This window comes from Emys orbicularis, chromosome 5 (assembly GCF_028017835.1).
Source record: "Emys orbicularis isolate rEmyOrb1 chromosome 5, rEmyOrb1.hap1, whole genome shotgun sequence".
Classification (NCBI taxonomy): domain Eukaryota; kingdom Metazoa; phylum Chordata; order Testudines; family Emydidae; genus Emys; species Emys orbicularis.
Window position 1 is genome coordinate 57,609,003 of NC_088687.1, and position 27,506 is coordinate 57,636,508.

At 42.0% G+C, this 27,506-nt stretch overlaps 1 protein-coding gene across 1 annotated transcript in view; it reads right to left on the reverse strand.

Annotated features, from left to right (window-relative positions):
• Positions 1–27,506, reverse strand: part of ZNF827 (zinc finger protein 827) — a 132,976-nt gene that overhangs the window by 72,295 nt on the left and 33,175 nt on the right. The window contains exons 4-5 of the mRNA XM_065405706.1: positions 25,944–26,424; positions 12,857–13,090 (exon numbers count right to left, since the gene is read on the reverse strand). Of these exons, the coding sequence (XP_065261778.1) occupies positions 12,857–13,090; positions 25,944–26,424 (715 nt within the window). The remainder of the gene's footprint in view (positions 1–12,856; positions 13,091–25,943; positions 26,425–27,506) is intronic.

A 27,506-nucleotide genomic window follows, 5' to 3' on the forward strand; every position in this document is an offset into this window, starting at 1 on the left:
GGTACGTCCAGACTACTCGCCGGAGAGCGATCAACCTATCGGGGATCGATTTATCGCGTCTCGTCTAGACGCGACAAATCGATCCCCGAACGCGCTACCGTCGACTCCGGAACTCCACCAGAGCGAGAGGCGGAAGCGGAGTTGACGGGGGAGCCTCGGCCATCGATTCCGCGCCGTGAGGACACGAGGTAAGTCGATCTAAGGCTAAGTCTACACTACCCGCCTGAATCGGCGGGTAGAAATCGATCTCTCGGGGATCGAATTATCGCGTCTCGTCGGGACGCGACAATTGATCCCCAAATCGACGCGCTTACTCCACCAGCGGAGGTAGGAGTAAGCGCCGTCGACGGGGAGCCGCGGAGGTCGATTTTGCCGCCGTCCTCACAGCGGGGTAAGTCGGCTCCGATACGCCGAATTCAGCTACGCTATTCGCGTAGCTGAATTTGCGTATCTGAAATCGACCCCCCCCCTGTAGTGAAGACCTGCCCTAAGATACGTCGACTTCAGCTACGCTATTCTCGTAGCCGAAGTTGCATATCTTAGATCGATCCCTCCCCCAGTATAGACCAGCCCAGAGACATTGACTCAGTACTAAACTCAGGAACAGCAGCAGCATTGTTGCTGTGACACTGGTATAACCCCTCTTGCGGGGTCTGGGAAAGATTCCAGGTTGTGAGATCTCCCCAGGGAAGTGCATGAATATGCTGTCATTATGCGAGAGCATGAGATGAGAAGTTTAACTCTCTGTCAAAAAACAGTGAAACTATATACAAAGAGCTGTCCAATGCACACAGCACACAAACTGGAAAAAATAGGGGAAAATATTTTCCCCCGTTTTGTTTAATTATAGCAATCATAGGTGTCACTTGAGACAGCAATTTTGAAAAAATCAGATTAAAATGTGATTTTTAAAGCTGACAGAATCTCTTTAAACTAAGAAAATAAAATTTCTTATTATCAAACATTAAGTAAATCACCAGTATTTTGCATAATAGGTCAGAGGCTCCTGAGGAAAAAGTATCAATTTGATCTGAACTGGTATAGAGTAAGACTGCTGTACTACAACAGAATTAATCTAGTTACAGAAATTCTTAAGATTTTCACAACAAGAAGATCATATTGTGGTCTGTTTTGGGGGCTGTTTGCTGAGCTAAGTGAACAGGAGCAGCAACCAGGGGAGTTTTGTGAAGGAGTTTAAAGACAGAGGGAGAGAGGCATTCCTTATTCCTTCCACATCCAGCTCTCAAGCAGAGAGCGCCCTGGGACAGACAGCGAGCACAAGACAGAGTGAACTGCCAAGGTAAGGAGAGTGTAGCTGCAGTGAGACTTCAGCAGCAAGGGGAGAAGTATCTAGATAATACTTAGTCCTGCCTTGAGTGCAGGGGACTGGACTAGATGACCTCTCGAGATCCCTTCCAGTTCTATGATTCTAAGGCCCAGGGACTATAACCTAATGACTGGAAGGGCACCAGCAAAGCCCTTTGGGAAAGAAACATTGAGGGGAGGGAGGTGGGAGAAGGAAAAAGACAGAGAAACCCAATACACCTAACAAACTAACTCTAAACTTAGGCCAATTACCCCTGACCCATCCAAAACAAACAAAAACCAAAACCCTGCAAGAGTAAAAAGAATGCAGGCAGAAATCCAGTAGCTGAGTGGGGGGCTATCCACTTTATTGCACTGACTGCAACATGTACCTGCCTCATGGGTAATCATGGATGCCAGCAACTCATGGCCTTCAGAAGGACAGTATGGACTCTTGAAGCCAGGGTGACTGAATTGGAGGAGTTATGGGATACAGATGGTACAGAGAGGATACTTTCAGGGACAAAATACAGTCTGACAGCCTCTGTGCTGTTAAGAATGGCAGTCTCAGGGAAGGAGAACATCAAGCAAGTATATAACTCACACTGAAGCCTGTATTTATAAGTCTGTCTCAGACACTGCATGTTACATAATACCTCTCTATTTCTGATGCTTCTGTTTCTTGTTATTTATCTGCCAAAAACACTGGAAGTTCGTTTTGAGCAATTAAAGGTTTAGCAGAAAAAACAGCCCTTTTATTTCAAGACAACTTTGTGCCATGTGCTCCCAAAGAGTTTTCTTCAAACACCCATGTGCTGCTGTTTTGTATAAAAATGTCAGCCTTGCACTGTTTCAAATTACTTCAAGTCAATGGACAATGAAAGATAAATAACTAATACTTAGGACTTTTCAGTAATATTGCTGAAAGTGCTTTACCATGATGGGCCTTAATTAGCTCCATTTTACATATGGGGAAATGGAGGCAGAGAGAGGTTAGGTGACTTGCCCAAGGTCACACTGGAAGTTACTGGCAAAGATAGGAATTCACTGACACTTCCAGTCAGGTTCCCAATCCACTAAACAATGCTGTCTCAGAAAGAGAAAGAAAATCATGCCTTTTTTTTTTTTAGCATAAGATCCAGATTTTCTACCAAAATATTTTTGACTTCATCTGGGTTTGAGTGGCAAATATCACTGTTAAACAACAAGCAGACTTTCTCTATGTGTACCACAACAATTAAGAATTTGACCAAATCATGTTTCAGCTCACACACCTTCAAGACAGAGTTGACTCAGTGGAATAGATAATTTCCTTACAATCTGAATGATTCTAAGATGGTATAAAGAAGAAAAAGTTTTACATATTTCCAGGTCTGTGATAGATGCGCAAGACGATAAAGCATTCTATGATTCTGAAAGATAATACATATACAAAACAATCTATGTACTGTTTTAGTAGAAATGAGTTTTTTGAGTGTAACACAGTGTAAATGAAAGTTAACAAGACATTGGCTACTGAAATTTACAAGAAATGCCTGCAGCGAGACTGGATGCATTAAACTTAGATGAGTACAGTGCAGTGCTTGAATAACCTACTTCAACATTTTGGGGATGAACTGTTGCTTTTCTATATTAGAGAATGGATAAAATTGTAGAAAAGGCAGTTTAGCTACATTTGAAAAAACAGATTTCTGGCAAGCCTTTTTGGAATGTTGTGACGTTATCAGATTAAAATATGACTATATAGATCATTGTTGCAGCCAATGAAGTTTAACTCATATATATTTGCAATGAATCTTGTACAAAAAGTGGCTTGTAAGATATCTATGAAAAGGCTATGATTTGCTGATTATGATTATGCTATCTGTATGCATGTATCATTTTTGTATTTGAAGTTATAAGTACTGGCTCTATATCTGGATTTCAAAATGTTTGCTCCTGGGGTAACGCCAATGAAGTAGTCAGCCAGCACATCTTGGAGGGACTATTCAAATTGAGTGGCCCAACAAAAGGACACTTAACTCACAATGGGAGATGCCCATCTACACTGAGTGGACTATCTTATAAATGTGCTGTCTGGAATATAGGTAATGGCTTCCTGCAATGACTGGGCGAAATTGGGCATGAACATGTGACTTGCCCATGTGACTCCAAACATTCTGTAAAGCGCTCCTACCCTATGTAGGCCTTGCTGACACATTCTAAATGATACCTAGTTTGTACACTGCTCTACAGCCAAAATGCTTCTGAAATAAATGTAGTCAAACTTTACTAATTCTGGGTCACTGAGAACGAAAATGATGCTTAACATTGTTGATTGGCTCTAGTTTTCAAGATATGCTATTGGGTCAGTATATACGACCCTTGACTTGGGAATGGCGGAGGATAAGTGAGTTATAAAGGGAAGGGATCTCAATTTAAACCAGAAATGACTAAAATACATCTTTGACTGGATCTATGAATAAATCTATGACTGGGTTTGGACAGTACTTGCTTTTTAGGCAAAACAATGAATGATGCAATCTGAAGCTGGTATTGCCTCATACATGATATGAATTGCATCATGTTATTCCTAGAAGTCATGGATGATGCAATCATAACGAAGCTTACATCACTCTGCTGAACAAATTGCCCTATATCAGCTCTAGAAATCATAGAGTGTCGTGCTCTCTTATTTGTCAGTGTTTGATTTTGCAAAGGGACACATTTCTGTTTAGCCAAAGTGAGCAGAGATGCCTCGTACTTGTGTGAACAGTGCAGATAACTTCTGCTATGTTTGTGGTGAAGTGACTTTTGCATCACAAAAGCGCAGTATAACCACTCTGGTTAAGAAAGCCTATCACCTTTATTTTGGCTGCAAAATTGGAGATCAGGACAAGAGGTGGGCCCCACACATATGCTGCAACACTTGTGCAACAAATCTTCGCCAGTGGTTGAACAGGAAAAGGAAATCTATGCCTTTTGCAGTGCCAATGATTTGGAGAGAGCCAACAGATCATACCAGCAATTGTTACTTCTGCATGCTGCCTCCAGTTGGGAAAGGTGTGTCAAAGAAGAAAAAGTGGACTGTGCATTATCCAAACATTCCATCAGCTATACGCCCAGTACCCCACGGAGAAGGACTGCCGGTTCCTGATGCACCAGAATCATTCTCACTTGAGTCAGATGAGGAAGAGGAAGAGGATGAAACTTCTGGTCCTGAACCATCAATGTCACAGGACCCACATTTTCTCTCATCCTCCTCCTCTGAACCACACCTCATAACACAAGGTGAACTGAATGACCTTGTCAGGGATTTGGAACTACCCAAGAGTAAGGCAGAGCTGTTGGGCTCCAGACTACAGCAGTGGAATCTCCTGGCAGGTGATGTTAGGGTTTCCATGTTCCGTGACCGTCAAAAGGATCTTGTCCCATTCTTCTTCATGGAAGGTGATCTTGTAGCCTGCAACATCATCGATGGTGTGATGGCAGCCCTCAACATCGTTCACGATCCAGATGAGTGGAGACTGTTCATTGATTTATCGAAGACGAGTCTTAAAGCTGTTTTACTGCATAATGGCAATGTTTTGCCATCAATTCCAGTTGGTCATGCAGTCCATATGAAGGAAACCTATGACAACATGAAACAACTTTTGAGGTGCATAAACTATGACCAACATCAGTGGCAGCTTTGTGGCGATTTGAAGGTTGTTGCTCTCTTGCTTGGTCTGCAGACTGGATACACAAAGTACTGCTGTTTTCTCTGCGAATGGGATAGTCATGCAAGAGATTCCCACTACATCAAGAAAGATTGGCCACTCCGACAGTCATTGGAGCCTTGGAGGAAAAGTGTTCAGCATCCACCACTTGTTGAATCAAGGAAGATTTTGTTACCACCCTTACACATCAAGCTGGGTCTGATGAAGAACTTTGTCAAGGCCATTGACAAAACACAAGCAGCTTTCAAGTACCTCCATGGAAAATTTCCAAGGTTAAGTGAAGCTAAGGTAAAGGAAGGTGTCTTTGTTGGTCCTCAGATTCGTGAACTTCTTCGAGATGATGCATTTGACCATGCACTGCGTGGCAAGGAAAAGACGGCATGGAAAGCCTTCCAGTTAGTGGCAATAAATTTTCTCGGAAACAACAAGGCAGACAACTACAGGTTGTTGGTGGAAAACCTCCTCAAGGCATACAAAAGCCTTGGTTGCAACATGTCACTAAAGATACATTTTTTGCACTCTCATCTAGATTTTTTTCCACCGAACTGCGGAGCAGTGAGCGACGAGCACAGCGAGCGATTTCACCAGGACATTGCAACAATGGAGAAACGCTATCAGGGCAAATGGAGCCCATCAATGCTTGCAGACTATTGCTGGACAGTGACAAGTGATGCTCCATTTAATGAATACAAGAGACAAGCCAAGAAGCGCCGAGTAGACACTGAATAGGACTAAACTATGTACATAATAGTTTTTTGCCTTTTGTTTCATAATAAATTTGATTTATATAACCCTTTTGCTGATTTTTAAAGTGTTACATAAACAGGACAGGTGAAATATTATCATGTAAAGCAACCATAAACACATGAAAAGACCTAGGTTTAAAAATTATGATTAAAACTCTATCTACACAATATACATAGACATAAAATGTAAAAACTTAAATATCTTAGAAACAGTAGCCAATCAGTTGTTTTAATTGTCATATTTGAATTCAGCACATCAAAATACATAATAAATAGCACATTTTATCTCTGAAGCAGACGACTTCTCAAAAATTGTAGACCAGTGTTATAGTCCCATTTGAAATCACACCCCTCTAGTGCGCTTTGCTGGTGCTGTGTAGACAAGCCCCAAGAAAAAATTAAAAAGGGCTTTTCATTCATGAAATATTTTTCAACACGACCCACATGACCTCTATCCTTATGCCCCTCAAGAGCTGTCACAGACTATAAAACTGAAATGTTTAACCACCAAACACAGTATAACCCCATCCACAGGCTAATTAGGAATATCAACTGCTACAATGCAGTATGTGTAAATAAATCTCAATTAATTCCTTACTTTTGACACTATTGATCAGCCAGAAATACCATCAGCAAGTGTTGCTGAATCACTGAAATGATCACAGGAGAAACATTTTCTTAATGCATTTCTTACTTGCAGCATTCAGTCAGTTCCCAACTGAAAATGTGTAAGATTTTATATAGTCTCTGAAAATTCCTTTTGAGTAGCAGATGTGGAGGGGCCAACAAGATTTCATCCGATTTGAATAGATATTTCAAAAAGGAATATTCTAATCTACTATAATAAAAACCAACAAAACTCTATTTTACAATAAGACAAAGAGATTCCATATTAGCACTGTTATTACTCAGACTTCACTGTCATGATTTATAGTCTCCAGGACATTGGAGGAATTCTATTAAATTACAGAGCTATTACAAATGTGTTTATACTCAATAAAGTAAGTATGAAGAAAAATAGAAAACCACCATTTAATATCCATCAGATTGGAGGGTTTTATCACTAGAACACCATAGTTGGAATTCTGTCTACTTCTATTCAAAACACCGCCTACTAGTAATGATAGCATGCTATGTCAATACAAAACACATTTTATAATGTTTGGTATTCTATGGGAAATTCCTTCCCCAAAACCCAAGTCAGTAATTTTTACATTATATATAATAAATCATTCATTCAAAGTGAATGCTTCCAGACTAAAGCATTTCTACAAGTATACGTGTATCTTTGTGTGTCTCTCACTCCCTACCACCATTGGTTCTAACCCAGAGGCATCCACACTGAAAGGATGAATTGAAAACAAGAGATAACAGACATTGCTTAGTGGCAGGAGTTTAAGTAGGGCTCTCAATTTAGGTTCAAATTTGACAATTTGAAAATCTTGTCAACGAATTTTAGACATAAATGGCAGAGATCATGAAATTCACTGATCACTGAATTTCTGCTGGTGTTATTTGCAAGACTTTGACATAGCCAAACTACAAGAAAAACCTCTTCCAATTTTTGAATGGAGATATGAATCCTAGTTTTCAGACTGGAAATAAAGCACACATTTTTAACAATGAGGGTAATTAATCATTGGAAAATTTGCCAAGGGTCATGGTGGATTCTCCATCACGGACAAATTTTAAATAAAAATTCAATGTTTTCCTAAAATATATGCTTTAGAAATTATTCTGGGGAAGTTCTATGGCCCGTATTATACAGGAGGTCAGACAATATGATCACAACGGTCCCTTCTGGCCTTGGAATCTATGAAAATTACCACTCTCCTTTCTCCTGCCCCTTCCTTCCCCCCCCATTCATAGTTTCAATTCAAGGTTCTAATGTTCACTGACCTGTGCTAAAAACTGAAGTTTATTATAAGGGCAACAAGGTCCCATCATCAATAACTTAAATACCAAAAAAGTCATCAAATTAATCCGCTGTCTCACAAACCTCACACCCAAAATATGTACAGTAACTCCTCACTTAACGTCCTCCCACTTAACGTTGTTTCAAAGTTACGTCGCTGCTCAATTAGGGAACATGCTCGTTTAAAGTTGTGCAATGCTCCCTTATAACGTCATTTGGCTGCCTGCTCTGTCCACTGCTTGTAAGATTCTGTGGAAGAGCAGCGACTTTACTAGGGAGCATTGCACAAGTTCCTCTTCTCCCCCTCCCTCCCAGCGCTTCCCCCACTGCCAAACAGCTTAGGATGTTGGCGGCGCTTAGGACTTTCTGGGAGGGAGGGGGAGGAGCGGGGAAGTGCCGTGTCTCCACTCCTTCCCCCCCCCGTCCCAGAAAGTCCTAAGCGCGAAGCACTGGGAGGGAGGGGGAGGAGCGGGGAAGTGCTGCGTCTCCACTCCTCCCCCATCATAAGAACATAAGAACATAAGAAAGGCCGTACTGGGTCAGACCAAAGGTCCATCTAGCCCAGTATCTGTCTACCGACAGTGGCCAATGCCAGGTGCCCCAGAGGGAGTGAACCTAACAGGCAATGATCAAGTGATCTCTCTCCTGCCATCCATCTCCATCCTCTGACGAACAGAGGCTAGGGACACCATTCTTACCCATCCTGGCTAATAGCCATTTATGGACTTAGCCACCATGAATTTATCCAGTCCCCTTTTAAACATTGTTATAGTCCTAGCCTTCACAACCTCCTCAGGTAAGGAGTTCCACAAGTTGACTGTGCGCTGCGTGAAGAAGAACTTCCTTTTATTTGTTTTAAACCTGCTGCCTATTAATTTCTTTTGGTGACCCCTAGTTCTTGTATTATGGGAATAAGTAAATAACTTTTCCTTATCCACTTTCTCAACATCACTCATGATTTTATATACCTCTATCATGTCCCCCCTTAGTCTTCTCTTTTCCAAACTGAAGAGTCCTAGCCTCTTTAATCTTTCCTCATATGGGACCCTCTCTAAACCCTTAATCATTTTAGTTGCTCTTTTCTGAACCTTTTCTAGTGCTAGAATATCTTTTTTGAGGTGAGGAGACCACATCTGTACACAGTATTCGAGATGTGGGCGAACCATGGATTTATATAAGGGCAATAATATATTCTCAGTCTTATTCTCTATCCCCTTTTTAATGATTCCTAACATCCTGTTTGCTTTTTTGACCGCCTCTGCACACTGCGTGGACATCTTTAGAGAACTATCCACGATGACGCCAAGATCTTTTTCCTGACTCGTTGTAGCTAAATTAGCCCCCATCATGTTGTATGTATAGTTGGGGTTATTTTTTCCAATGTGCATTACTTTACATTTATCCACATTAAATTTCATTTGCCATTTTGTTGCCCAATCACTTAGTTTTGTGAGATCTTTTTGAAGTTCTTCACAATCTGCTTTGGTCTTAACTATCTTGAGTAGTTTAGTATCATCTGCAAACTTTGCCACCTCACTGTTTACCCCTTTCTCCAGATCATTTATGAATAAATTGAATAGGATAGGTCCTAGGACTGACCCTTGGGGAACACCACTAGTTACCCCTCTCCATTCTGAGAATTTACCATTGATTCCTACCCTTTGTTCCCTGTCCTTTAACCAGTTCTCAATCCATGAAAGGACCTTCCCTTTTATCCCATGACAGCTTAATTTACGTAAGAGCCTTTGGTGAGGGACCTTGTCAAAGGCTTTCTGGAAATCTAAGTACACTATGTCCACCGGATCCCCCTTGTCCACATGTTTGTTGACCCCTTCAAAGAACTCTAATAGATTAGTAAGACACGATTTCCCTTTACAGAAACCATGTTGACTATTGCTCAAGAGTTTATGTTTTTCTATGTGTCTGACAATTTTGTTCTTTACTATTGTTTCAACTAATTTGCCCGGTACCGACGTTAGACTTACCGGTCTGTAATTGCCGGGATCACCCCTAGAGCCCTTTTTAAATATTGGCGTTACATTAGCTAACTTCCAGTCATTGGGTACCGAAGCCGATTTAAAGGACAGGTTACAAACCTTAGTTAATAGTTCCGCAACTTCACATTTGAGTTCTTTCAGAACTCTTGGGTGAATGCCATCTGGTCCCGGTGACTTGTTAATGTTGAGTTTATCAATTAATTCCAAAACCTCCTCTAGTGATACTTCAATCTGTGACAGTTCCTCAGATTTGTCACCTACAAAAGCCAGCTCAGGTTTGGGAATCTCCCTAACATCCTCAGCCGTGAAGACTGAAGCAAAGAATCCATTTAGTTTCTCCGCAATGACTTTATCATCTTTAAGCGCTCCTTTTGTATTTTCATCGTCAAGGGGCCCCACTGGTTGTTTAGCAGGCTTCCTGCTTCTGATGTACTTAAAAAACATTTTGTTATTACCTTTGGAGTTTTTGGCTAGCCGTTCTTCAAACTCCTCTTTGGCTTTTCTTATTACACTCTTGCACTTAAGTTGGCAGTGTTTGTGCTCCTTTCTATTTGCCTCACTAGGATTTGACTTCCACTTTTTAAAGGAAGTCTTTTTATCTCTCACTGCTTCTTTTACATGGTTGTTAAGCCACGGTGGCTCTTTTTTAGTTCTTTTACTGTTTTTCTTAATTTGGGGTATACATTGAAGTTGAGCCTCTATTATGGTGTCTTTAAAAAGGGCCCACGCAACTTGCAGGGATTTCACTTTAGTCACTGAACCTTTTAACTTTTGTCTAACTAACCCCCTCATTTTTGTATAGTTCCCCCTTTTGAAATTAAAGGCCACAGTGTTGGGCAGTTGAGGTGTTCTTCCCACCACAGGGATGTTGAATGCTATTGTATTATGGTCACTATTTCCAAGCGGTCCCGCTATAGTTACCTCTTGGACCAGCTCCTGCGCTCCACTCAGGATTAAATCTAGAGTCGCCTCTCCCCTTGTGGGTTCCCGTACTAGCTGCTCCATGAAGCAGTCATTTAAAGTATCGAGAAATTTTATCTCTGCATTTCGTCCTGAAGTGAAATGTTCCCAGTCAATATGGGGATAATTGAAATCCCCCACTATTATTGGGTTCTTAATTTTGATAGCCTCTCTAATTTCCCTTAGCATTTCATCATCACTATTACTGTCCTGGTCAGGTGGTCGATAATAGATCCCTAATGTTATATTTTTACTAGAGCATGAAATTTCTATCCATAGAGACTCTATGGAACCTGTGGATTCGCTTAAGATTTTTACTTCATTTGAATCTACACTTTCTTTAACATATAGTGCCACTCCTCCCCCTGCACGGCCTGTTCTGTCCTTCCGATATATTTTGTACCCTGGAATGATTGTGTCCCATTGATTGCTCTCAGTCCACCAGGTTTCTGTGATGCCTATTATATCTATATCCTCCTTTATCACAAGGCACTCTAGTTCACCCATCTTATTATTTAGACTTCTGGCATTTGTGTACAAGCACTTTAAAAACTTGTCCCTGTTTATTAGCCTGTCTTTTTCTGATGTGCCAGATTCTTTTTTATGTGGCTGTTTATCATCTGATCCGGCCCTTACATTATACTTTTCAGTCCTCTGCTCCTGACTATAATCTGGAGATTCTCTATCATCAGACTCTCCCCTAAGGGAAGTCTGTGTCCGATCCACACGCTCCTCTGCAGCAGTCGGCTTTCCCCCATCTCCTAGTTTAAAAACTGCTCTACAACCTTTTTAATGTTTAGTGCCAGCAGTCTGGTTCCACTTTGGTTTAGGTGGAGCCCATCTCTCCTGTATAGGCTCCTCCCATCCCTCCCAGAAAGTCCTAAGCGCTGCTAAACAGCTGTTTGGCAGCGCTTAGGACTTTGGGGGTGGGGGGGAAGGAGCGAGGATGCAGCTGCTCCAGAGAGGTGGTGGAGTGGAGATGGGCCTGGAGTGGAGCAGGGACAGGAAGAGGCGGGCCTGGAGCATCCCCTGGCAAAGTCGGCGCTTGATCTTCTCAGGAGAAGCTGCTGCTGCTGCTGCTAAGGTGCTTCCTAGAGTCCTTGCCTGCAGCGGGCAGTGCCTGTGTGGGGTAAGCCAGGGGCACTTCCCAACCACAGTACACTACAGTACTGCACAGTATATAATGCCTTTTGTCTGCTTAAAAAAAGTTTCCTTGGAACCTAACCCCCCCACATTTACATTAAATCTTATGGGAAAATTGGATTAGTTTAACATCGTTTCACTTAAAGTTGCATTTTTCAGGAACATAACTATAACTAAGTGAGGAGTTATAGACTCATAGACTCATAGATTTTAAGGTCAGAAGGGACCATTGTGGTCATCTAGTCTGACCTCCCGCATGATGCAGGCCACAAAAGCTGACCCACCCACTTTCCCTTAACTCAGCTGTTGAAGTCTCCAGATCGTGATTTAAAGACTTCAAGTCGCAGAGAATCCTCCAGCTTGCGACCCCTGCCCTATGCTGCGGAGGAAGGCGTTACTGTATGTATGTGTCTGTGTGCATGTGCACACTACTACAGTTGGAGGACTGAAGGCGAAAATTATGTTCCTCTTTTCTACACTTATATATAGAGCATATTATATACACACATACATATGCACACACAAAATAGCCAACAGAATGCAAAAAGGTTATATTTCTATTGGGGATATATAGATATATAGAGAAAAAGTAAAGCAATGGAGTCAAGTTCGAGTGGTTTGTAACTCACTACAAAGCCTGTTCAATCTACAGTATCTACTTAATAATGCGTTCTTACAGTTTAGGATACTGCACTCAAACGAAAGGCTCTAAAGCCCGTAACGTGTAAGGTTAGGTCAGATACCTACACCATGTGTACAATAAAAATACACACTCTGATGGTGTTAATGAAGAGAGAGACAGACGTAAATAAATTAGGTATGGAAGTGTTTTGGGACATTATAAAACTATTTCAACATATGCAAATTTTAAGTGATCAGTTCTGTTGACTGATGTTATAGTCATTAACTTGAAGACCACTGAAATCTGTGCACTGCAATAATTAGACACCACGTTGATAGGCACCTTAGATCTTAGGTATCTTCGCTGCTCCTTCAATTGTAACTGACACCATATGCCTTTACTTCAGCATATCCCTGCTAGCATACAGGTGAACATTTAAGAAGCTGAATATTTTTAAAGTAATCAATTACCTGATAGCTTCATGAGGAGCTCAGATGCTGCCTTGACGGACATGTCCTGCCTTAACACATTTGTCTGCACTTCCTGTGGCTTGACAGTCTCCTCAGGGATGCTTGGGGCTGAGGCTTCGGGTCCCTGGTTGAACATATAGCTGGACTGAGACAAGGTTGAGCTTGCAGCTTCTTCATCCCGAGGCTCGTCTTTCACTTTAAATGTAGCAGTCAAGGGCTCTTTTTGATTTGCAGCTGTCAAGGGAGTTAAAAGGCTGGACTTAATGAGATGTATAATGCATAATCACACCACAGCAAGAAACAGGAATGAACTGCAACCCAAGAACAGCTGGAGCAGGTATTGGGCGCTAGAACATGACACACCATTTAGAAATGGCTGGTGGGGTAGGTACGTATCTGCACCTTTGGTACACAAGAGCTCAGAGTGTTGAATCTCAAGGAAATGTGCATTTCCCACTCCTCCCTTTCTTCTTCTGCCCCTGCCCCCACAACAGCTTTCCCATTGCTTGTGCTGTCTTGTATGTCTCCCACAAGCCTCATGGACACCTAAGGACACCACTTCACATAATAGCCAATTTGGCACAACCCATAACCATTTAGTTATGAAGCTATTTTTTAAAAACTGGATATAAAAGAGAGGAATAATAAAAGATAGCAAGAGAGAAGGCAGAAGAGGGGAGCAAAGGGAAATGAAGAGAAGAGCAAATTAGTTACCCAAATGGTTTGTTGTAATAATCTTATGGGTGTGAATAGAAGGATTTTTAGAGGTCCCAAATACTTCTTGGGGAAGAGAACCCTGCATTATCAAAATATTTGGAGATTTTGTTAAAATATCCTTTTAACCCCGGTTCCCACCCTGGAGAAAAACCAAAACAAAGCAAACAGGTTTTCTTTTTAAATATCTTTTTAAATGCCTCATGTAAGCAACTGCTGCTTCTGGGAGCAAGGTCTATAGATCTTGGTGCTGGTTATGTTGGCTGGGCACAGAACCACTTTGGCAAATAGCTCTTCAGTTAGTAATTGCTGGTGTTGGATTTGTGGCACTGGATTTAGTCAACTTGGTGAAACCAGGGACCTGGATACCACTTAAACAATATTGCCAACCCCAAACATTCTAAACTCATGAGTCAGGCCCCCTAAAATTATGAGAATGCCTTAAATCATTAGATTTATTTTAAAAATTGTCATATTATTTTCCCCCTGCCTTTTAATTTTTTAACCTTTAGGCAAAGCCACCTGCCCCCAATTTGCTCATAATTATCTCTTGTTCAAAATTCCACTTCATGTGCACTCAAAAATGCAGGCCTCCCTGTTGCAGGTGGACTCTCCTTACCAGCTCCCCAGGGCACTGGGGAGCTGCCATTCTATCCCGCTCTAATCCCATACCTACCTAGGAACAGAGTAAGCAGCTCCCCCACAACATTCTCCCTCCTACAGTCATCCATCCCTCATCTACCCTCTACATTCACTTGTCTCTCATATTCCTCCTTCCCATCACATTCTCCCTCTCTGTCACAGCACAGTCCCCGGCACACCCTCAGTCTGCTTCTCACGGTGCCCCTCTCTACTCCTCTCAGTTTGCCTCTTGCCCACCACCTCAATCTTCCTCATGCCTCCAACCATTCTCCTGGCTTCCCCCAGATTCCTTACCTATCTCCTAATGTATTCCCCCTCCCGGCTGCTCGTGCACCTCCACATTCCCCTGCCTGACTACGTGGCCATCATCTTCCCCTGAGGGCAGTCTGGCTTAAGTCTCTTTGGAAAGAGTGGGAGCTGATGGCCATCTTTGCCATGGGCAGCTTCACTTTCCCTTGTGAAGGTTAAAGAGATATGGTGACCAGATCTGGCAGGTACCCAGGCAGAAATGAGAGATGAAACCCATTTTGGCTAAGGGACAAATTTCATGAGATGGAAGGCATGAGAATCCTTAAAGCAAATATTGCAAGACTCATGACAAAGTCACGAGTGTTGCAAGACAACACTACTCAAGCTCAGCGAGTGACTTATTGAGTCAGTGCTGGCCACAGAGCACCAGGCTTAGTCGACTAAAGATGAAGAGACTGGCCCAACAGCAGGGGTTTGAAACAGCCCTCTTGCTCTTCACAGGTCTGGATGATGCCTGTGACTTACAGACACTCTTTGTTTTTGGTGTGGAGGAAGGCTGGAGAGAAGAGAAGCAGAACTTGAGGGAGGATATTGAAAGAAAAACTGGCTGGGTGACTAGCTAACTAACTATAAACAAAATAGCCCCAAAATGGGCAAAAGAAAAGAAAAATGAACGAGGGAAACACTGAGGATACTAAGCAAGCTCCAGGCTCACTGAATCATTGGTGGCCAGAAGGATTAACAGAAGGGCAGTTGAGGCCACTGCTTCTCAGAATGTTGCAGAGTGGGAGGCATGTGGAAGAGTGTAGTGCTCCAACAATCACAGCTCCCTGTCAAGCTCATGTCGCAGGAAGCATGCGTAGCCCAAGAGCGGAAAATATGAAGAATAGACCTCAAAGAACAACAGTGGAGTTGCTTTTACAATTACCCTTTTAAATGCCTCACAAACAACTGCTCCTTCTCAGAGCAAGCATGAAGCTACTTTTGAAGCTTTGTCTTCTGTTTCGTAACCCTATCTGAAGTGCTCAAAGGAAGAGATAATGAAGTTTTAAGCGCAACCATGGGTAGTTGCTTCTCAGATGGTGAGAAACTTGAAGCTGGTGGCCACAATCAATTGGAGAGTGCTTAAAAGGGATACAGCTCTTGGACACACATTCCACTGTGCCTTAAAAAAAATAATATACGGACCTCTAACAAATTTTAAAAGCTTTGCAATTTACACTATGGAGCTGCTTGGGTTGCCTTTGGATGATTTATATTTTTGGTTGGGCTTCGGGTTGGCAAGATGCTATCACAGATGATTTAAGGAAGTGATAGAGATTGGGCTCACCCAGTAAGTATGCACATTTCAATACTCACTCTTAAGGAATTAAATATCTTAAATCTGAACATTTTAATATGCATTTTTAGCACTTATGCCACCATAAGGATAATTTTTACCTTTACAATTTTAGGTAATCAAATCCAAAAATGTGCATTAATGCAATGTTAAGCATTGCATTAAATTCACCAAAATACAAGTTATGTTTAACATAGTTATGCTAACCTCACCAAGTTATATATGTAAGCCCTCCAAATACCTCCACAATCCGTTGTCCAGGTCTAACCCTTCTGTCTAACTCTGTCTCTCATGCCCCATTTCTAACATAGTCTATTCTAAGGGTTCCAATTGGGCCCACATGAAGTGGCATTGTGTACCAGCACATCTCCCAAGAGGAGTGTACCAGCACCTCTTGGGCCCCAGAATCTCAACTTTTATCTCAGTCTCAACTTACATTTGAATCAATTTGGCTCTCGGAGGTACAGGGGTCCATCCACATGGAATTCAATGCAGGATCAGGGCCCATGTCTAGACAGGGCTTTAGAGATATGGTTTTGGCTAAATTATACAAGGAAAAAGGCTAAATTGATGTTCCTGCCTTTCCTGCTTTCTCTTGTATAGATGCATTACTCTGGACAGAAGTCATAATTCATCCAGCAGAATATATATTTGTTTGGTTAACTGAAAGCTCTTCCTGCTGGCACATTTCCTGAACTGTCAAAACCCTCCCCAGATGAATACTTCCAACCCAGAGGACACACAAAAGTAGGACAGTTATTACCTGGGCTAAAATTCTTGGAGGCTATTTCCTGGAACCCCCATGTCCCTCCCCCATTTGGGGCTCCAGGAGGCTTCAGCTGTGGACTGGAGCTTTCGGGGGCTTCAGCCCCGGGGAGGTGCCAGGGCTTGGGGCTTCAGCCCTGCCTGTGCTCCCACAGGTTTGAAAATATTTATCAGAGCTCAGCTCTGGACGGCTCCAGATGAATTTAAGCCCTGGTTATTACAATTAATTGAAAAAAGAACCAACTATTGTGTTGATATCACCACAACAGCTCCATTTAACATTCCCTGTCGCTCTAACTTAAAAGATAACAACGAGGATTCCAAGCTAAACCAAGCCTATATAGAAGAGTAGATAAACATAAAGAAGGTTTTCCAGAGTGATGGATCTGCACTAGGATAAATTAAAATTACAGGTAAGAAAACTAATCTGGTCTCTCTTCAGTCCTGGTTTCACTGCTCCAGACAAAATTCATCATAACACATGGGAAGTAGCATGCAGTGACCAATCACCAACCACATTGAGAGAAATAGTGAACAGATGTCATAGTCATTACAAATAAAGGAATCAGAAAGTTTTCAACAGAAGCTGCTGACCAAACCAATTCACTTACTGTGTATTTCTCAGTGCTCACAACACTTATGATTGAAAAAAGGAAAAGGAATTATCTGCTTCAAGTGAAGCTTGGTGTTATAAGTTGGGCACAGTGAAAGACTGGTCTGTGGTCCAGCTACTAGAGGGCTGAAAGTATGAATTTACGAAAATAAAAGAATCCCCACTCAACCTTCCTGCTGAAGGGAAGGCTGCAAGAAAAGAGATCTACAGAGCCAGCAAATAGACACACCATGGTTGAAAGTAGCTCTAATGAAGGGCTCTAGTACCACACAGCAATAACCTCGGGCCCCAGGATGCCTTATAAGTGGTGCTTGTAAGCCACAACTACAAAGCATGAGATAGCAGGATGCAACCAAAGACAGCAGTGGGAGATGTGAGGATCAATGGCATGAAGTGCTGAGACTGGAAGCTAAGTAAGCTAAGAAAGGAAAACTTTCTATATGGAACCCTAGGGTTTATGGGAAGAAAAGAAAGGAATAATGCTTTAGCTGGGATCCCATAGAGACTAGAGTGCCTGAGTGACTCACTAAGTGAATACTTACTAAGATTCCAGGTGGAAAGTTGCAGGCATTGGGAATCAGGAAGAACCAAAGAATTCTGATGATTCAAATTCACTATATTTGGAAGGATCCATTGTTTGACTTTGAACATTCACACCCTAAAGGGAAGCTGTGATGAGTAAAGGGCTAACAGTATGACTGATAAGTATTCCTACCTATTTTTGCTATTATATTGGGAAAGTTGCGGGGAGGGGGGCACCTAGAGGTGAACTTCGGCAAACTATATATGAGACCCTAGTTCACACTTGCAGATAGCCAGGAAGTTTGTAAAATCTGCAAACTCTGCAAAAGGAGCAAGTGGTGAACTGATCTCTTTATAGGAAGAAACTATGTGGTTGAGATCTGTTATTGACTTTTCAGAATAAGATCCCATTTGCCTGATAGTTTCTGTTCGACTTATTAGAAAAAGACTGTACTTGGCTGGGAAAGAGAAATACCATTCTCCTGACAGGATAGAATCTAGCTGGGTCTCTCACTTGCTCTTGTCCTTTCTGGTGGCCTCTCCTCAAAGGATCTGATATATTACAGAACACCAGTTGTCACTCACCATACCTGAGGTGCTGTAACACAATTCTGTTCAGTTTCCAACTCCTTGTGTACTCAATCTCTGCCTCAGGAAAACCAAGTAGACTACCACCCAGGCTCCCCACTCAAAGATATTCACCTCTATGGGAACTATTGCCAGTAAATTCACTGTGTGTGTTTGAGATCCTCAACAAGGATCTGAATTGAAATATACATTGTCAAAGTGAAACCCTAGTTCCATATGAACTAGGGTGGTGAAACTGTAGTGTAGGCATGCTTAAAGGGAAGGGATATGAGTGTTAAGACTTACCCCTGAGCAACAACCAAAGAGATGCAACACTCTATTTAAATTTATGGTTATCCAAATCATCTTGTTTAGGAACATTAAGGCAAATTGGAAGTAATAGTAGAAGTGAAGGGTTTGAAAAAAGTTAGCTAATTAGCCCCACCTTCTCTTCAACTGCTTTGAACCCAAGTGCTGGGGGGGGGGGGGGGGGGGAGGGGGAGACACCTTTAAGGAAACCACAGAGTGCTAGTTCACACACAAGTATTGCCAGAAGAAATCCCTTCCCTCACCACTACTGGCTGAATTACAGCTAGTTCTGAACAGTGAACCCAGAAAAGAAACCATGCAGAGTAGGAGTGTGACTGGCCATAGGGAGAGATGCACAGAAAAATGGGGGCTGCTTGTCTGTGTGGAGCCCGCTGAATGAGTTTTCCTTCCCTTACTGGGAACTTGCTTGCAAGCTACATGGTGTGATGCAGGTTCTGGTAGGGTGAAGACAGGAAAATTTTGGTTTAAAAACACCTCTACTACTGTCCTCAGAGCCATCCCCCTGTTTGCCAGCAACATGGAGCACGGCCCATTGCAACAGAGGCATGATCCTGAAGAGAAAGCACGTCAGTACCAAGTGCTAAAACCATCCTGCTGAACCCACTGATACGTCCCTAGTCTGTTGTGCAGCAAAGTGAGATCCTCTGCGAGAGCCCTTTCCATCCTATCAGATGAAGACTAAGCTAGAGGAAGAGGGTGGGAAAGGACTTGTTTCCCATGGGAAAGTCTTTCTTGCAGAAGGCGCTCTCACAGGCAGCAGCACAGAAAACATCTGCTCTCCTCCATGAAAGCACAGATACTAGGGAAGGGGCAGTTTGGCTTAGCAAAAATGCCGGTAGAAGGAGCTTTCAAAGAACGAGCGAATGAAACTCTGCCTTTTTGCCAGTGGATCTGACTGAAAGGCCCATAAGTTATGACTTCTGCTCAAAGCAGTAGATCCCGTCACAGAACAAACAGAATTATCATTATATTTGGTTCTGTAAATAGTAGTTTGTGCACATTTTAAATCTAGGTTGAAAATATACACTTTCTAGAAGCACAGGGTTGTATATTCCTTGCTGTGTCTTGGGGAAATGCACTGGGAAGCAGTTTGTTGTACTAAAGTTCAAATCACTCTTCATTAGCTCAGACTTTGCATTCCTGTATACTGCTAAATTCTGTGCGTTTCTGGGAGGTGTAAAATATGAGAGATTTGATTTTGATGATGCCAAGAAATTCTTGGATGTAAAACAGCAATCTATTGGGGAAGGGAAGATGAAGCAGGTGATATATCAGAAGCAGAGGTTATTAAAAGCTTTTATTTGTCCAACTTTTAATTAACTGTGCTATTGCCCTTTTTGGGTTTTATTTTCAATTAAAGATCTAGATGGAAATTATGAAAATGTGAATCTGAGGAGATACTTCAAAGAGCTATCTTGACATCAGAAATATCTACACTGACAGCAGCATATGGAATTTACAATGGTTTTATCTTAAGGACATGACCAAATATTTGCCAGCCATGTGTGCTTACATATTCTATTTGAAATCTCTGATTTGGGCATAAACTATGGACTTTAAACATATGCAGTATATTCTTTTCCTTGGAATTGCTAAAGAAATACATCAGTTATGACCATTTAATTGGCTGTACTTTTTATTCTTTTAAAAATAACCTTTTGAAGAGTCTCCAAACCAGCCAATTCAGCACTGTTAATGGGAACCTTTGCCGGGAGATTTTGCGTGACATCACATAAGTACAAAGGGTTTCAAGAACCCACACAGTATGGATAACCTTTCTAACTAATAATGCAAATTACCGAATTATATACTGTAGGTAGCAGTCAGCTGATTTAGTAGTTTATTATTCTATCAATGGATTCAGCTGAGAAAACATGAGTACAGAGTTTAGTGTTTTGCAGTCATCAGAATCCCAAGACAGTATTATTCCTAAAATGTGCATCTTCGTGTGGCTGTGATATCAGTTATGAATTAAAAGGGATTCCCCCCTCCCCCTCCTTAAACACAGACTGTATTTCTTTAACAAGCAAGGCTGGCCAATCTTTATATATTGATGAGTGCTCCTGTTAGCTTTCCCCCCATATTAGAGTGTTTTTACATGAGCAATTTGAACAACATAAAAAGAACTGTAGAAGCAAAGTACACCCTAAGATAAAAAAAGAGATTGTCTAGGGCAATGCAATTGGGTGAACACAAGGAGGAGAAAGGGAATGAAGTATGCTTTACAATGATTGTTTCCACACAAAGTCCCTTTGAAATCAGAATGACATTTATTTCAATGGGACTCATTTATTTTAAAATGTGATGAAAAGTAAACACCGCACATAAAACTAGCACAGTAAGGATGTTATTATACTATGCTAGCCATGGCAATTTGGCTTATTGTGAGAAAACACTATTTTATAACAATAGGAAACAAAATTTTTAAAATGAGTGAAAGGGCAAAAATTTTCACACAGATACATACTTTGAATCTGCTAAAATTTAAACCATAAAAATAGAAACTAACCTTCTGCAGATTAAGTTACAAATGCAGTTACAAGGTTTCTGTATGGAATTGATGTACAGAAAACTAAAACAAAATGAAAAAACATGTTGGCCCTGATTCAACAAAGCACTTAAGCACGTGTTTAACTTTAGGCCTGTTTGCACTAAGTAAATGCAAAAAAGTAAAACCCATGCTTAATTGATTTGCTGGATCGGGGTCATTACACAGAGTCAAGCAGATCATAATCAGTAGCTAACAAGCTAAAGGGAAATTATTAAACTGGAGAAGATGGGGATTAGTAGAAGAATTATAAACTGAGTACGAAACTGGCAACAGGCTGTGCTGAACGGAGAACTATCAAGCTGGAGGGAGGTTACTGGTGGAGTTTCGCAAGGATCAGGTCTTGGGACCAATCTTATTTTATATTTTAATTACTGACCATTAATGAAATCGGCTGATGATAAAAAGTTGGGAGGTACCATCAATACAAAGGAAGGTTGGGATATTATAAGGGAAGAGTTGGATAATCTTGAGGACTGGAGCAATAGAAATGGGATGAAATTTAATAGTACAAAGTGCAAAGTCATGGGGACAAATAAGAACTTCTGCTATCAACTGGAAACAACACAAGAGGAGAAAGACCTGGGTATATTAGTCGATCACAAGATAACTATGACCAATGTGATGCGGCTGTGAAAAAGGCAAATGCAATCCTAGGATGTATCAAGCAAGGCATTTCCAGTAGAAGTATTAATACCATTGTACAAGGTACAGCAAAGACCTCATGTAACAGAGTGGGAATTTTCTGTAATATTTTGTATGAATACTGTGAGTACCTCAGTTTCCCTTATATGCTGCATGGTCACCTCGGGGATGGAAAAGGGCTGTTTACTCTCAGGCAGGCTACCACACAGTGTGGATAAAGCCTAGCTGTCTCAAGTTTGTGGCCCATGTCACTGGAGAGTCCATAAAGACAATGGCAAAGCCGACCCCGAGACATTTGCTTCCTAGCAACTAACGATCATGGATGGTCAAGAAGCCAGCCATGTTTGGCCAGCTAGAGAACAAAGGACTGAGGAGGGGCCAGGTGTGACTCGCCGGGGAATTTGCACAAAGAGGACAGAAGGGGACAGAGCAGGAGCCAAAGAGGGACACACTGCTTGGCTGGAACTCTGGGCTAACCAGAATGGACCAAGGTGTAACTTTCTTCTCTCTGTGCTAACCAAGGTCTTTCTACGCTGTATTCCACACATCTAATAAACCAGGGATTCTCATCTTTTTCCTTTATGAGGCCCCTCCCCCGCCCCAACATGCTATAAAACTCCACGGCCCACCTGTGCCACAATGACTGTTTTTCTGCTTATAAAAGCCAAGGCTGGCATTAGAGGGTAGCAAGCAGGGCAGTTGCCTGGGGCCCCGCATCACAGGGGGCCCCGTGAAGCTAAGTTGCTCAGGCTGTAGCTTCAGCCCCGGGTAGCAGGGCTCGGGGCTTGAGCCCCACGCAGCAGGGCATCGGCTTTCTTCCCTAGATACCAGTGAGTCTAATGCCAGCCCTGCTTGGTGGACCCTCTGAAAACTGCTCATGCCCCCTCCCCCAACCCCAAGAGGGCCCTGGACCCCCTGGTTGAGAAATGCTGTAATAAACCCTATTGTTTTTACAACACTGGCTGAGAGTCACTGCAGATGCTGAAGGTAGGGGTGCATTACCTCCTTTGTGTGTATAAGTCTCCCTCAGATGCCCACCTCAGGTGGACTCACTGAAGGGAGCTCATGGTGTGAATCAGGGTGCTGAAGGCTCTAAGGTTCAGTCCAAGGAGGCGGTGAAGCAGAATGGCTTAACCCTAATGAAAGAGTGAGGCCCTAACGGGGTCTGGCACACTGAAGGGGTCCTCCTCTCCAAAGCAGTTTCAGAGCACTGGACCTGCAGATCTGTGACACCTCCCTTAAAATATTGTGTGCAATTCTGCTCACCCATGTTCCAGAAAATCGAATTGGAACTGGAACAGGTGCAGAGAAGATCTACCAGGATGATCAGGAAATAGGGAGCCTATTTTCTGATGGGAGATTAAAAGGGCTTGGTTAATTTAACCTAGCAAAAAGATGGCTCAGAGGGGACATGATTGCTTTCTATAAATACACTGTGGGGAGGAGTAACCACCAGGGAGGGAGATGCGCTATTTCAGCTAACGGACAATGTTGGCACAAGAACAAATGGATATAAACTGGCCATGAATAAATTTAGGCTGGAAATGAGAGGAAGGTTTCTAACCATCAGAGGAGCGAGGTTCTAGTACAACATTTCAATAGGAGTAGTTGGGGCAAACAACCTTAGTTTTAAGATAGAGCTTGCTAAGTTTGTGAACAGGATTATGACCGGGTTCCCTGCAATAGCTGGGGACAGGACTCGATGACTCAGCAGGTCCCTTCCAGTCCTATGCCCCATACCAAATAAAATCTGTAGACCAGCCTCATTTAAACTAGAACACTAGGCAGCACTAGCACACACAGCTTGCAAATATTTTTCTAAATTAAACTGTTTTGACTCTACATGATAAAATCTGGAAAGTATTTCAGGGGTTTTTTTTAGGTTTTGGACTTTAAAATTGCTGAATCGGTTTACATCTTCTGTTTCAGAAAAGTTGAAAATAACTAAAGAGTCACATCTAGCCCGACAATTTCTCTGGAAAGAGTCGGTCACATGCCATTTGAGAAGTCAAAAGATTTATATTCTTGAAAAGTTAAGGGCTGAGAGTTAATAGTGTCATTATAAGTAACTAATCAAAGGGACTGGATTCAGTACACTAACTGAAAAACCTGGAAACAGAAAAAATACAGCTAATATTTATCAGACCTGCTCAATAAAAGAGCACTGCTACTGCTATATAGTCACGCATATTGCATAGGTAATAGCACCAACTAAACATAAAGTATTACGAATTATGTTTCAAAATATCAACCCCTCTGGAAAATACATTCCTTCCCCTTTAACATAGCTTTTCTTGTATAGTAAACTTGGTGATGGTGGCAGTACATTTTCATCCAAATATGCACACACACAAAATTACAGATACATCTCACTCCCCGAGTGACTTTATAGCATGTTGCTAGGTAACAGTGCATACAAGTCAGGTTTCAGGACCTTTAGTAAGTCACCATAAAATAACTGCATGGGTCTTTTTGCATGAATAATGTACATTTGTATCCTTTTTCTGATGCCAACAGATCAGTCATTGAAAACATGATTGTCTGCCAAACTGTAAACAGCTCCCCATCAACTGTTACATGAAAAACAACAGATCAAAATGTTGTGGGGTGGTTTTTTTTTTTTCAGTTATCAGGCTTTTTTGCCTCTTGCTTTCTGCTCTCAATTTATGCTCTAAGCAGCCATCATGAGGTCTATTATCTACAGTGCAGTACAGCTGAGGTCTAGAGAGCCACTTACTGCATAACATGCTCTTAAGCAACACTAATCTAAACTAGTTGTCAGAACCACAACAAAAAATGGTCTTATTCTAGGGATTAAGTTTGAAACTCAACAGCAACAACAAAATAAGGTGCAGACAAACAAAAAATCTTTTTCCATAACAAAAAAGGGGAAAAAAGTCAACATATACTTCTAAAATCCAGAAGTTTCCATAGCTTCTTTTGAAACTTAATGAGAGCTGTTTGCTATTCCCATCCCTGACTTCTCATTCGTCTTTTCCTCTCCCTTTTGCTTTGTGTTGGGTCGGCTCTACGAACCCTGAGACTTTATTTTCCATCTCTCCTTGTTCCATCCTGTGTTCTCAGGTAAGAGTCTCTGTACTCCCAGAGGTACAAAGATCTGGGGCAGATGAGGACATTAAGCCATTCCAGAAGACAAGACTGAAGTGTGACTGAGCAAAGGGACATTAGACGAGAGCTTGATCCTCTGGTTCACCTGGCAATGACATTTACTGAAATGCAAGTCACATTCCATTTAAAGGAATGCAGTGACCAGTTATTCTCCATTTAAAAGGGTATTGTAAACTTCCAAAGGGCAGAAATGGCATATGGAAATCACCTTGGGGACTGCCATCACCATGTAAGACAGAACTGATTCTCTACCAACCATTTTTTCCCTTCCTCTCTTTTAAATTTTCAAGCCCAACCTTTGAAGATGTTTAGCTAATAATGCCTCACCCCCACCTCTGGCATATTCCCAAAACTGAAACGTTCAGTCAAACCAACAATAGAAGACAGAAAATACAACAGATTCTCCCTAGGCACATATACTCAATTTCATAAAATTATTCTGCAGGCAACACTCCGAGGGAGGGGAAAAAATAGAAGCGTGGTCTGCATTAAATAGGGATTTCAATTAAAAACAAAGGTTCTCAGAAGTTCTTCACGTGCTTCTTAGGCTACCAACATTTTGATGATAATAATCAAGAAAATGAAGTAACATCTTCCATTCTTTATTAGCATTGATTAACTAGGCCTCACACACCCCTATGAAGTGGGGTCAAGCATTATAAGCCCCATTTAAGAGATGGTAAAAGGCTGGGGAAGCTTAAAGGCTAGATTTTCAGAGATGCTGGGCAACAATAGCTCTGATTGACTTCAGCTGCAATTGTGGATGCTCAGCATTTCTGAAAATCATACCCAAGAGGACTTGTCTGTCATCACATTGACTCAATAACAGAATCTGGAGCTCCTATTCCCAGCCCTCTAATATAATAATTAGGTGTGACCTCCCAAAAATAAACAGGAAATTGTTTTTTTTTTTAAATCAGGTGAAAAAAATAAACATATGGCAATTCCAAGAATTAGTGGATGCAGACCAAAGGGGGTTCTTAAGGTGAGGAGGAGCAGCAGCTGCTGCCTGCTGTTCAGTTACCTGACAGCTTCATGAGAAAATCTGATGCCATCTTGACAGAGATGTCCTGGCTGAATAGTGCTGAGGCTGTATTGGCCACATAGTCAGAGGAGTCTTTCAGCTTTGTGTTGTTCATGGCTCTGTCAACAGTGCTGAAAGCAAAGGATGTAGCTGAGATGCTGTTGTCATCTTTGGGTTCTTCCTTTACTACTAAAGGTGGGACACCAGCACTGGCCTGCCCAGCCACCTCAAGTGTTTTAGACACAGATGCTGTCCCTGTAAGCTCAGATCCTCTTTCCCTCTGTTGCCCAGGGCAGGAATCATTATTTAGCTGTGGCGACCCCTTGACTTCAGTTTCTGGGATTTCCTCTTTCACTTTCGCTTCTGTCCTGAGGAAGTGCTGATGGCAACGCATGTGGAGTTTCAGGCTGAAGTGGCGTGAAGAAGTGAAAGGGCATAGCTGGCATTGGAAGGTTTCTCCCCTGTCTTGGTGCTGATGAACCTGATTATATGGTTGAAAACAAACACATACATTTAAGGAAAATGTTACAAAAATATTCTAACGGTCTCTCCTATATATCTGTCTCGCACACATTTTTATAAATATGTCAACTCATTAGTGAACATGTCATTACAAGACTCTTGCTAAAAGATCAATTTCTAATAAACATAGTATGGCACCGCCTAGGCAGCAAAGAACATAAGTTCTGAACCCAGTTCAAAAACCAGATATGTCCTGTTTCTGCACCATAGAAACCGGAGGTCCTTTTTATACAAATCAACCTTTATGACCTGGCTGTAATGCTATCATTGTATAAAATTCTGACTCCTCAATTCAGACAGGCAGCTGGTTCTTGGACAAGTACCTTATTTATTGTGTATTTTGTTAAGTGTTATGCCTATAACATTCTGTAAATAATGATGTTTCAGTGCAAACCTTGAAAATGCTAACTTGTATAACAAATACTGTAATCAATTTAGGTCCCATATTAATCCTCCATTATGAGAAAAAACACAGTTCTTGTTTATATCAAATAGTCACTGAAATAGTTTGTTGAGAACTAATTCTAGCAGAAAATGAAAGATTCTGTTATGACATGATACGATAAAGTGTTTGCATCACATTCTGATTTATCAGGTGTTACCTGGTGAACATTTTCTTTTATCTTCCATATTTTTAGACTATAAGTTCTTCCACACAGGAACCATGTCTTCCTGTTTGTTTGTACACTGCCCAGTACAATGGGACTCCAATCCCAACTATGGCCAGGGCTGGCTCTAGGTTTTTTGCCGCCCCAAGCAAGAAATTTTTTGGCTGCCCCCCACCCCAGCCCTGGGCTCTCCGCGCCCCAACCTGCACCCCCTGCCGCCCCAACTCTGGGCTCTCCCCCCCCCACCCGCACCGCCTGCCGCCCCAGTGCTGGGCTTCCCTCCACCAGTGCTGACTCCGCCCACTCCCCCCTCGCCTCCAGCCGGTCCAGTGCTGGCCGGGTCGGGGTAAGCAGTGGGGCTCCCAGGCCGCGCCTCAGCCCAGGGTCCCTCCAGCCGGGGCTCCCGCCTCCAGGACTGGCTGGGACCAGGGAG